Source organism: Barbatula barbatula (genome assembly GCF_947034865.1).
Source record: "Barbatula barbatula genome assembly, chromosome: 15".
Taxonomy (NCBI): Eukaryota; Metazoa; Chordata; class Actinopteri; order Cypriniformes; family Nemacheilidae; genus Barbatula; species Barbatula barbatula.
The window spans coordinates 12,785,514-12,796,821 of record NC_136778.1 but is presented as its reverse complement, the minus strand read 5'-3'; the positions used below and the strand labels follow the sequence as shown (position 1 = coordinate 12,796,821).

Genomic DNA, 11,308 nt, shown 5'->3' with positions numbered 1-11,308 from the left:
TCTCTCAGAGCATTCAAATGTTTTATGACATTTGTTTTCATCTCCATTCCAAATCAAAAACATGTTACAAGTTTACACAATTAATAAATAAGCAAAGTGAATATGACATCAAAATGTGAGTCATGAGAACCTTATTATGAGAAAATGAAGAGTCTGATTATATTGTGTTTCCAGCTAGTATGGACCCTGGGAACAGTTAGTTTGAAGGCTGAAAGTCATTTATTTGTAGTGGATTCAATGTTTAATATTTTTTTAATATTAAAAATGTATGTACAATAGGCATAATGTATTCTGAGGAAGGAACCTTAACCCAGTTCATCTTAACATTTTTAATGTTTGCCTTATGTCGGTTGTTTCTGAAAAGCTATATGGAAGCATCAGTGAGTCATTCCAATGGACATGCATGCAGAAGTCTATCACTTCTTTTTCCAGAGTAAATTACATTTTTACATTTACTATACATGGAAATAGCAGACACCTTTAAATCGATACCAAGTGGCCACACCCCATCTCGCAAAAAGATGTCTGACTCATAAATGAAAGTGATATAGAGTTACATATAGTCCAGCAGATTTCTGGCGTTTGTGAAAAAGCTCTTTGTCCCCATGAAGGAGGTGGAAATATGGGTTCTGTATACAATAGTCAATAAGATCAGAGGCCAACAATCAGATACAGTACATGCTGGAAAACAGCATTGAGTTTTCGGGAGGAACTTGAAAAGCTTGCAAAGCTAGTGTTTGATTATTTGATAAGATATTTCTATCTTGTTTAAAAAATGTTTATGTTCTAATCTTTTGTCGTAATTATAGTTATTGTTAAAAAGTCTTTGTATTATATTTTCTAAATGTTTTTTATAAGGTAGAGCAACTAAACAATGTCTGGGTTTGGAAAGGGTGTTATATATTTTGTCAGTTTGCCGGTCTGGCTGTCTGCTGATTGTTTTCTGGCAATATTTTCCAAAATCACTACAATAACATTGCTAGTTGTTTGCCAACCTTACGAGAGCAATTTAGTGATTTGTGTAAAATATTATTTACTAATTTAATATTTTTCTAAATAAATCTCAGTATGGCCACAAAGAGGCATTTCCTTTGGTCTACAAAGCTCTCAGACCTAATCAGACAGCAAGCCACAGATGTGAACTAGATTTACCTCCCCCCATTCCTTTTCCTGCTCTCTCTCTCTCTCTCTCTCTCTGTCTCTCTCTCTCCTCCCTCTCTTGCACTCACTATACTGACCACAAAAAAAGCAAAGAAAGAAATCATTGAGATTGTTTTTTTAAAACACTCTCTCCCCATTCGGTAGTCACCACATAGGGGCACTGACTCAAGTTTAACCCAGCAAACTTTGTTGGAAGAAGTGCAAAGAAGTTTCACACCGACTGATTATGTGTGTCCCCTTTCTCTGTCTATGAATGGCAATGCAAAAAATAGAACGTTTGAACATTTTGACCAGAAGTGACTTTACCTTGGGAAGATTTTGGTGAGTTCTGACAGCTTTTCACTCAACGTTTCACTTTGGCTGGTTTATTTATAGGCATGTTCTGATGAAGGATAATGGCAGAGCTGGTTTATCCATTTATATCGTGTTGATGATTTAAAAACTGCTTAAGTTATTAATACACACTGTACAAAAATTTACAATTTCAGCTGCCTTAAATGTTTAACTTAAATAATATTAAACTGACTTAAATAACCAAGTGGTAAATATGACAATGGATTCATATTGCTAGCTCGATACAACTTAACAATGTAATGAAGCTTTTTAACGTAAGTTTTAAAGTTTTTTATAAAAAGTGTGTCGCGACTATATATATTTGTTATGGCATTCTTTTTGACTGCATTGCTTACAGATACATTTATCAGTTGTGTGATCTGGAGAATATGTCACAAGGAAGAACATGACAGAAAGTTGGTATTCATACTGATTGTTAATCTTAACCTTCTGTTTGGACAGAACTAGCAATTATTTTTAAGAATGGCACAATGCTTCTGAGAATTACAAACAGGGATACCCAGAGGTTATTTAAGCATTTAAGTGTTCGAATAGGCTCATGAGGTTTCAGTCGTATAATTTAAGTGTCTACGAGGTTTAATTGTTTCTCCGTTGTAAAACATTACAGCTTTAGCTTGACAAAGTGGGCAGCGACATGAGACTGAAACAATGCTGCTAATGAAATCAAGACATTTGTTCGGTTGTTCATTCGCAATTTCAGTCTATAAATCGCAATAATTTCCGCATATGAAAACTGTTTGCTCCATTTGGCCAAAGAATGACATAAATAAACCAATGACTGAATCAGACCCAACAACAATTCAGATTGCTGTATACAGAAAGAGCAACTCATTATTTTCTGTTCTCAACTGGATACGTTTGACACATTCAGACTTATGTAAAATTCCGTTAAAACAGTCAGGCAATTTTCTCAGTGAAGAATAATGAAGGAGGATTCATTTATTTTCTCAAAGCGCTTCATTTTCCTGCCGGGACTAAATGAGAAATAAATCAGTGCTTTCAGTATGTTGTATGCACAGCAGAGCAGAAGTTCATTACAGGCTACGTCGCTCTGCTGAGTTACAGATATTAGCCGTCCTCCGTGGAGCACAAATGTCAATCTGCAACAAGCATGAACCTCAAAGATGATGCAAAATATGATGGCAGTAGTTTAAACATCTCTGTACATATGAATAAATAAAACAAAATATATTTTTAATAAAACAAAATAAATGAAAAGCTTACTCTGAGATTACAGCCATAGATCACATCCACAAACAGCTGGAGTATATTAGTGAATTACAGTTGACAGTATTACAATTTTATGTGCGGGTGCAAGGTCAGGACTTTGAAAAAGAGGACTATAGTCACTGGACTTTATAATTATGTAAAATTAGATTTTTTTGTCCATACAGTGATGTTGAACGTGCGTATGAAAATGTTGTTTTGGGCCAAAATCTGCCAGAACCCAAAAAGTGCTCATGCTGCGGAAAGTGCTCATTCCCTCGCAGACAGATATCACATTTCACAAAGTTCCAGATGTTGAGATGGTGTTGTTGGCAAACACAGACAGCACACTGAAAGGGAGTGTGTAAGTTATAGATAGTTTGCTATGTTTGGAGACATTGAAAATGATGTAATAATGTTCTTTATTCAGGGCTATGAGTTTAAGCACAATCATTTGATGGAAGATGTAAAAATTTGGCTTGTACAAATCAACATAAAACAAGATCTTTGTTTAGTTTATAAAACCATTTAAAAGGCAGCTGTCATCTCACATAATGGACTAAAACCATCCAAGTTTTAAAAAGCTAATCCTTTTGGCGTCGACTGGTGCCAGGATTCACAAAAATCATAAGCTGCGTTTATATTATTCATGATGGTCTCACACTTTTCCTTGAGAGAGAGAGTTCACACATCTCTTTGCATGCAGGGTAAAACAAACAACCTCCCCTTCCTCAAAAGGGTCACGTGCGGCACCTCAGGGCCCTCACATAAACCAAAGTGCATTCCCCCCGTCCACATGCCCTGGAAAGATGTACTGGTTCACTTACTTTCGTCCTCTGATCTTTCATTACTTCTCATATTTTGTTGACTGGCATGTCATTGCATTGGCTTCGATTTCACGTGCTTGATCGTTCACCCAAATATGAAAATTCTTTCATCTTTCACTCACACTGACCTTCTTTCTTGTGCAGAACAGAAAATAAATTATTTTGAAGAATGTTGGTAACCAAACAACTCCGGCCCCATTGACTTCCATTATATATACACAAAACCACTGTGACATTTCTCAAAATAGTTTATTTTGTTTGCCACAGACGAAACAAAATAATTCAGGTTTTAGAACGACCTGAGGGGGAATGAATGATCAAATGCTTATTTGTGAGTGAACTATCCCTTTTAATTCATTTCATGCTTTTCGTCAGTTATTTGGTGTCTGTTCACTTGAGGCTAATTTTAGTCTCTTCTAAAAGGTCCAGTGGGTACTTTTTTGGAGGTTCTATTGACAGAAATGCAAAATATTATACATAACTATGTGTTTAGAGGTGTATAAAGACCTTACATAATGAAGTGTTATGTTTTTATTACTTTAGAATGAGCTATTTCTGTCTACATACACCACAGGTCCCCTTGCATGCAATTTAATATATTGTTTCTACTGTAGCCCTAAACAGACAAATCTGCTCTACAGAGCGTGTTTTGTGAATACGTTATCTCCTTAGTGAAAACATGAAGATATCTTAGCACTGTCAGCCACAGTAGTGCTTCGAAATAGAGTGAGCCATTAGTTGCAATTTGCAACCTCACCATTAGATGCTGCTAAAATATCAACATTGCACATTTAAAGCAAAATGTAATCTGAGCTTCTGTTTGTTCCTATGGCAGATGAAGTCAGAGATTTGCAACAGGGGTGACTGTTCAGAAAAACGTAATCCAGTTTTGAGGAGCTCTAGTGGGACCTCACATTTTTCATCACTTGTATTCTTATTCATCACTCCATCGAGTCTCAGGTCACAGAGGGCACTTTCTGACTGGAAAGTTATTCCCTCTTTTGAGTCATGACCTGGCTACTCTCAACACTGGGCACTTGGCTCTTCATGCTTTTGGCGGTGCCAGTTGTCTGCCAGAGTGGTGATGATGAAGAGTGGGGATCAGGTGACATCCCCAGGGATGTGTCCACTGGCAACTCCTCTGATTCGGTCGTCCATGCAGATGAACCAACCAAATCCGACAGAGCGGTATGGATCGAACCGCATTTCCAGGCCCTGACAGAGACAGAAGGCGGCGACTGTTATGTCAATTTCCATACCAGCCAACTCTTGTCAAGGCGGTTACGAGCGTTCAGGGAGGAAGTTGCTTATCTAAAGGCCCTGCAGCATGGGAACCAGGCAGTAATGGAGAACCTGGTCCAGTTTGTAGGAGCGGAAATGGGAGATCAACGCTACGAGGATGTGATCCAAGAGAATGTTGATGGAATCACCGAAGATCACGTCAGTTGTGAGAAGGTGGTGACGAAAGCATCAGAGGACATGGAAAGTCAGCTCGCTGGAGATGCTCAAGCTGCTTTGGCTGGAATTCAGAAGTAAGTTGAATCTTAATGGAATATTTAACGGGATAGTCTAGTAGTCTTGTCATTCCAAATCTTTATGACGTTCTTTCTTCAGCAGAACAAAAAAGAAGATATTTTGAAGAACATTTGTAACCAAACAATATTGCACCCCATTGACTTCCATTGTATGGAAACAAAACCACGGAGACATTTCTCAAAATATCTGCTTTGGTGTTCTACAGAAGAAAGAGTCATATACAGGTTTGAATGACAGATGAATAAGAGATGACCGAATATTAATTTATGGGTAAAGAATTCCTTTGAACTATTTAAAGGCAACAGACTTTAGTTATAAGAACATGGATTTTGCATCAAAATTGTTGATTTAAAAACTAAAAGTATTATTTCAAATCGACCTACATAAATTTTGGATATTAATCTTTTCTAAAATCTAAATCTTAAGTAACAATTGAAGTCAAAGGAGAGAAATTATAGTCAAAGAAAGCCATCAGATAAACTAGTCCTAAAACATTTATATGCCAATAAACAGTTCTGAGGTTAAAAACAAAACAGTCTATTCTCAGACTTACCGCTATAATGTTGCTTTGATTTTGGTTTCTGGGTTTTCCATCACCAGCCTGGACAGTTGGAAGGAATGTGCATTTCAGCCCCTTTGAGGCCCTTTATTCAAGCCAAACTGAGCTGAGGTCTCCTTGTCCTTCCTTCATGTCTCCTCTCTCTCTTTCTCTGTTTACCTTCTGGGTTCTTTTTGATGTTGTTTCTGCTTTATGTCTGTATCTAAGAATAAAAGAAGAATCTCACGCCTTTGAAGAAATGCTGCGTGCCGCCGCCAACATCGCCACTCGTCTGGAGACCTCCTCACGAGCCCTGCATGTGAAGTTGATGGAGCAGCTAAGGAATACAAGACATCCACGCTAAATAAACTAAAGACTCAACGGGACGCCATCCATCCTGGAAACATTTATTATAATGTTGTTTGACATATTCATCCGTAATGTTTTAATAACAATGATCGTTACAGTGACATCACTTTAAATATTCCACATCTGGACCTGAATGAAGTGGTGATCCAATCCTAAAGGGACTTTTTTGAATATGTTTATGTTCAGCTTTAATATGTGCTGTTATGAAAATACATCCGTCTTTAGATTTTCTTTCATAAGAACGAGAGAAACATCTCTCCTGTGAAACAATAGGATCGAGAGAGGATGGATTGAAACTCGAACAATGTTTTTCTTTCCAAGCTCTTGTTGGTTGTTCATTTGTGAGCCATAAAACCATAATGGCTTTGTGTGCATGGAACCTGAAAAAATATTCTTGGCAGTGAAGTGGCATCCTAGAAGAATATTTCTTATGTATACAGTCAAAGCCCATAGAAATGGGCTGGCTGTCTAGGTGCTAGGGAGCAGATGGTGAAACGGCACTGTGAGGATCTGGAAATCAGTGAGTATGAACTCAAGAGAGCACAGTTGAGAAAAAAAGAAAAGAGGATGGCGATGATGTCACTGAGGAATAAGCGTGACTTGGCAACTTGGAGCCAGAATCACAAAACTCTGTTAGGAGACTGAACTCTGTGTGACAGGAGAAATATTTTTATCGTACGTTAGTCGAGTCGGTTATGGTCACTTCTGTTGTGTGTCTTTGTGTGTTTGCAGGTACAGAAAAGTCTTTGTGAATGTATTTTAATAACATGAATAGATGTGACCCTGGACAACAAAACCAGTCCAAAGGGTACAGTTTTCAAGATTTTCACAAAAAAGTTGTCCAAATGAAGTCCTTAGCATAGTATATCACTCACAAAAATAAGGTTTTTTTATATTTACCGTAGGAAATAAAAAAAATGAATTCATGGAATATGTTCTTTACTTAATATCATAATGATTTTTGACACAAAAGAAAAATGTATACTTTTTTACCCATAGGCTACAATGTATCTTTGGCAATTACTAAATATGTTCCGGTGCTACTTTGGTTTTGTGTTCCTGCGGATACAGAATGTAAATGATAGGTGGACCTGTAAAATCTGACGGAATAATTTGCATCACCCTTTCAACCGGAGTAATTTTTTATAAAAATGTATAAACCGGTGTTCCCTTTCTGTCGGTCTCTCGACGTTGTGTCGAACCGGTAGATGGGGTTCGCCCCTGAGAACCTATCATCTTCTGACTATTTTGAAAAGGCCAATGAAATTGGCGAATGAAATTTGCATGCCGGGCTCCGCCCCCGGATATCCGGGTATAAAAGGGGAGCCGGCGTGCTCATTCATTCACCTTTTGTTCTTCGGAGCCTTCGCATCTGATGACATTCTTCGAATTGCCGAATTCTACGACGCGGTGCAGCGGAGATTCCCCTGGGCGTCCTGGCAGTTCCAGAGGTATTTTTCTAAAAGAGCAATTTCCTCAGCGTGGCATTGCCCGCTGATCTCTTGGGTGCAGTACACTCATCGAGGACGGGGACGGACACGGTGGTTGCCGCAGGTGTTCGGGGGTCCGACCACTGTGGCAGCCTCGTGGATTCGTCCTGCCCGCACTGCGCGCGGATGGCTATTCAGACGTTGCGTCACTGCGGGCGGATGGCTATTCAGACGTTGCGTCACGGTGGCTGTGTTCTGTAAGATCCAGCCAACACCTCGTTTGCTTCCCGTTCTGTGACCGCAGCGGCTACGGCCCTGCCGTCAGCGGCGACGAGCAGCGAGGGTGATGTGGGGATTATCGTGAGCGTTAATCCGTCAGCCGGCCGGCAACATCGGAGCGCGACCTGCTGACATCAGACTCTGGCGATTCCCTGAAGCTCCCTCCCGCCAAAATATGGCATCTTTTGTATATATTAAATCCATTTAAACTGTTCATACCAATAAGAACTGAAGGAGTTTGGCTTTTTGTCTGTGGCTTTAGGGGAATGGCCTCTTAATAGAAGTCTGATAATTAATATTTGTAAATGAACAAAACTACTGACAACATGCGTACAACAAATGTAATGTAACAATTAAAATAAAGAAAACAAAGTGATTAAATTAGCCTTTCCATGCCATTCATACCAGAACTATTTCTATAGGGTTTGATCTTGAGAACCTACCTTCTCCGAAATAATTTATTATAAAACGCCAATGGGCTTGGCGAATGGCATGCGCACGCCAGTCTCCGCCCCGTACATACGGGTATAAAGGAAGATGGCGGCGGACATTCACTTACCCTTTGTACTGAGGAACCTGAGAGTCGTTCACTGCAGTGATTCGGTGCAGCGTTGTGGCATGAAGTCACAACGTTTCGTTCCCTCCATCAGGGAACGGAGGTTACAGACGTAACCGAGACGTTCCCCTTCAGTAGGTCTCTCGACGTTGTGAGAGACTGACTGGGGATCTATCTTAAACGCCACAGCGCTTGCACCGACATCACGACCTCTAGCGAAGCGACCCTGACTAGGCTAGCGAGTCACAAGAGTGCTACCGCGAGATGTAATCTTCCAGTCACATAGTATTGGTCATACTGAGAAGCCTGTACTGACGGCCTCACGGACAGTGGCGTACACCTCTAGTAGCGAGGAGCTGTCCGGAGCCGAACACTGGGGAAACACTGCTCTCCTCTTAGAAAAGTGTGTTACGGAGGCCACATCCTACCCGGAGGGGAGGTTACATGTGGAGACACTAACATGGTCTCACCGGCGGGGAGAACAACATGCGCAAAAAACGGTGTCAGCCCGAGAAGGGGGACAAATCCAGGTGGGATTACCACCGGCGGGGAGGTCACAGATTCACCAATCGGGAAATCATGAGTGAGGAATTCAACACACGGGACGACCCAGAGGGGAGTCACTACGTATGGGGCACTAGCCCTAGTACAGGGGTCTACCTGAGTAGGGATGACTCTACCTATACCGGACCTGGTTCCAACAGACGGCTCCGCTCACTCTGTTACCAAGTGCCAATGCTTAGTGATGGATGGAATGCCTATACTTCGCCGCGAGAGGGGAAAGTAGGGAGGGTAAAAATAGCGCACTAGTCTCACCTGAGGAGGGGAGAAGGCGCTTTCGCAGGCGTACGCCCAAACCAGGAGCCCAACCTAAACGTTCTGCGTTAAGGACATGGGCTGCACTGGTTCCACGTGGAGATTGTAAAACCTCGAAGGTACTGGGCGTAGCCCAACCCGCAGTTCTATAATGTCTGCCAGAGAGGCGCCCTGTGCCAGTGCCCACGAGTGGAGTGGGCTCTCACTGCGAGCGGGCACGGCGATCCTGGGATTGGTACCCAGACAGCCCTCCCCGGGTGCTGTCTCCCAGAACAGACAAAGAGCTGCTCAGAGCTTCTGAGGCTCCGTGTGCGGTCCAGACCGAGGCGCAGCGCACGTACTGGACACAACACCTTAAAGGTTGGGTCTTCTTCCCCGGAGGGCAGCGCCTGCAAGTTCACCACCTTGTCCCGGAAGGGAGTAGTGGGAAGCTTGGGCACGTAGCCAGGACAGGATCTCAGGACGAGAGATCTTGCTCTTCTCCTGGTTGACCCGAAGGCTCTGCGCCAGCATCTTGAACGGCAGCTTGTGTAGGTGCTTGTTCAGGATGCGCAGATCCAAAATGGAACACAGCCCCCCGAAATTTTGGGCACGATGAAGTACGGGCTGTAAACTCCGGCCGACATCTCGGTTATAGGGACGGGTTCGACCACACTCTTCGCCAGAAGGGCGGCGACCTCCTCCTGAATCACGGGGGTATTCTCTCCTCGCACCGAGGTGTAAAGAATGCCCCGAAACTTGGGGGGGTGCCTGGCGAACTGGATCGAGTAACCGAGACGGATTGTCCTCTCTATCCAGTGTGACGGGCTGGTGCACTGCCAAGCGCCCAAGAACCGCAACAGCGGGACCAGAGGGACAATCTGCTTCACCATGCCGGGGAAGGCTGGTTCGGTGGCTGACAGTGCTGTCACCTCGCACAGGGGGGACCCCCAGGGAGGTTGACGGCTCTGTATGTTTACCTGCTTCCGGCTGCCTGACGCAATGTCCGGGGGAGATTGCAGTCGGCGGCCCGGTCCATCCAAGACACCGTCTGGACGAGAGTGCTGTGGAGGAAAACCCAGGGGAGATTTTTCTCTTTGTGAGTATGTGGGCGCCGGACCCTGAAAAGGGCCCAGACTTGATGGAAATGCGGCAGGCAGCTTCCTTCTCTGATCTGGCGTTGGAAAGGCCGGGATCGGGCCCAGTAAAATCTCCCCCTGGTTCGTCCCGTAAGGGCAGCTTAGAGGACCTCTTGGCGGGCTGCTGACGGGGAACAGATGCCCTCTTCCGCGGGGGTCTACGTCTCTGGTGGGTCGTCCTCTGGGAGGTTCCTGGCTCTGTATGTTTACCTGCTTCCGGCTGCCTGACGCAACGTCCGGGGGAGATTGCAGTCGGCGGCCCGGTCCATCCAAGACACCGTCTGGACGAGAGTGCTGTGGAGGACAACCCAGGGGAGATTTGTCTCTTTGTGAGTATGTGGGCGCCGGACCCTGAAAAGGGCCCAGACTCGATAGAAACGCGGCAGGCAGCTTCTTGCTCTTATCCGGCGTTGGAAAGGCCGGGATCGGCCCCAGTAAAATCTTCCCCAGGTTCGTCCTGTCAGGGACGAACCGGAGGGCCGCCGCGGGAGGGCAGGGCTGCTGGGAACCAGGCTGCGCCCGAGACCATGCCGATCTGTTGGCGGGCACGTTGCGGCGTGGCAGGATTTGTTCGATCGCCTCAGTCTGCTTCCAGACCGCGGAGAACTGCCGTCCTCCACGGTATCACCAAGCAGCCCTGCTTTCGAGATGGGCGCATCCAGAAGGCGGGCCTTCTGGGCACTGCTCATCTGTGCAAGACTAAGCCACAGATGCCTCTCTTGGACCACCATTGTGGACATTGACCGACCCAGGGCACGTGCCGAGGCCTTCGTCGCTCATAGCGCGAGGTCTGTGGCAGTACGCAGTGTACTCATACGAGTTGGGTCGGACTTCCCGCCGTCCAAATCATTCAGGACTTTCGCCTGAAGAATTTGGAGGACCGCCATGGCGTGGAGAGCGGAGGCGGCTCATCCAGCAGCACTGCATGCCTTCAACACGAGTGTCGAAGAGAGTCTACATGCTCTGGACGGGAGTCTAGGTCGACCCCCCCCAAGTGGGAGCCGTCTGCGGGCACAAGTGGCCCGCGACTGCACGCTCCACCTGGAGGACGTCAACATAGCCTCTAACCGCCCCACCAACCAGGGAAGTCACAGCCACCGAGCCCTCCATCCTGAAAC

At 44.3% G+C, this 11,308-nt stretch overlaps 1 protein-coding gene across 1 annotated transcript; it reads left to right on the top strand.

Annotated features, from left to right (window-relative positions):
* The first annotated feature begins 1,307 nt into the window (after positions 1-1,307).
* On the top strand, positions 1,308-6,936 carry LOC306905194 (uncharacterized protein). Its single transcript, XM_079475639.1, has 3 exons — positions 1,308-1,482; positions 4,384-5,080; positions 5,851-6,936. The coding sequence occupies exons 2-3, from the start codon at positions 4,557-4,559 to the stop codon at positions 5,984-5,986; spliced, it is 660 nt and encodes a 219-aa protein (XP_079331765.1). The 5' UTR covers positions 1,308-1,482; positions 4,384-4,556; the 3' UTR covers positions 5,987-6,936.
* The last annotated feature ends 4,372 nt before the right edge of the window (positions 6,937-11,308 follow it).

Bases quoted from the DNA above. Each gene is read 5' to 3' on its own strand.
- LOC306905194 (XM_079475639.1), top strand. From the start codon at position 4,557: ATGACCTGGCTACTCTCAACACTGGGCACTTGGCTCTTCATGCTTTTG. The intron at 5,081-5,850 runs GTAAGTTGAATC...TCTGTATCTAAG, and splicing joins GCTTTGGCTGGAATTCAGAA to AATAAAAGAAGAATCTCACG.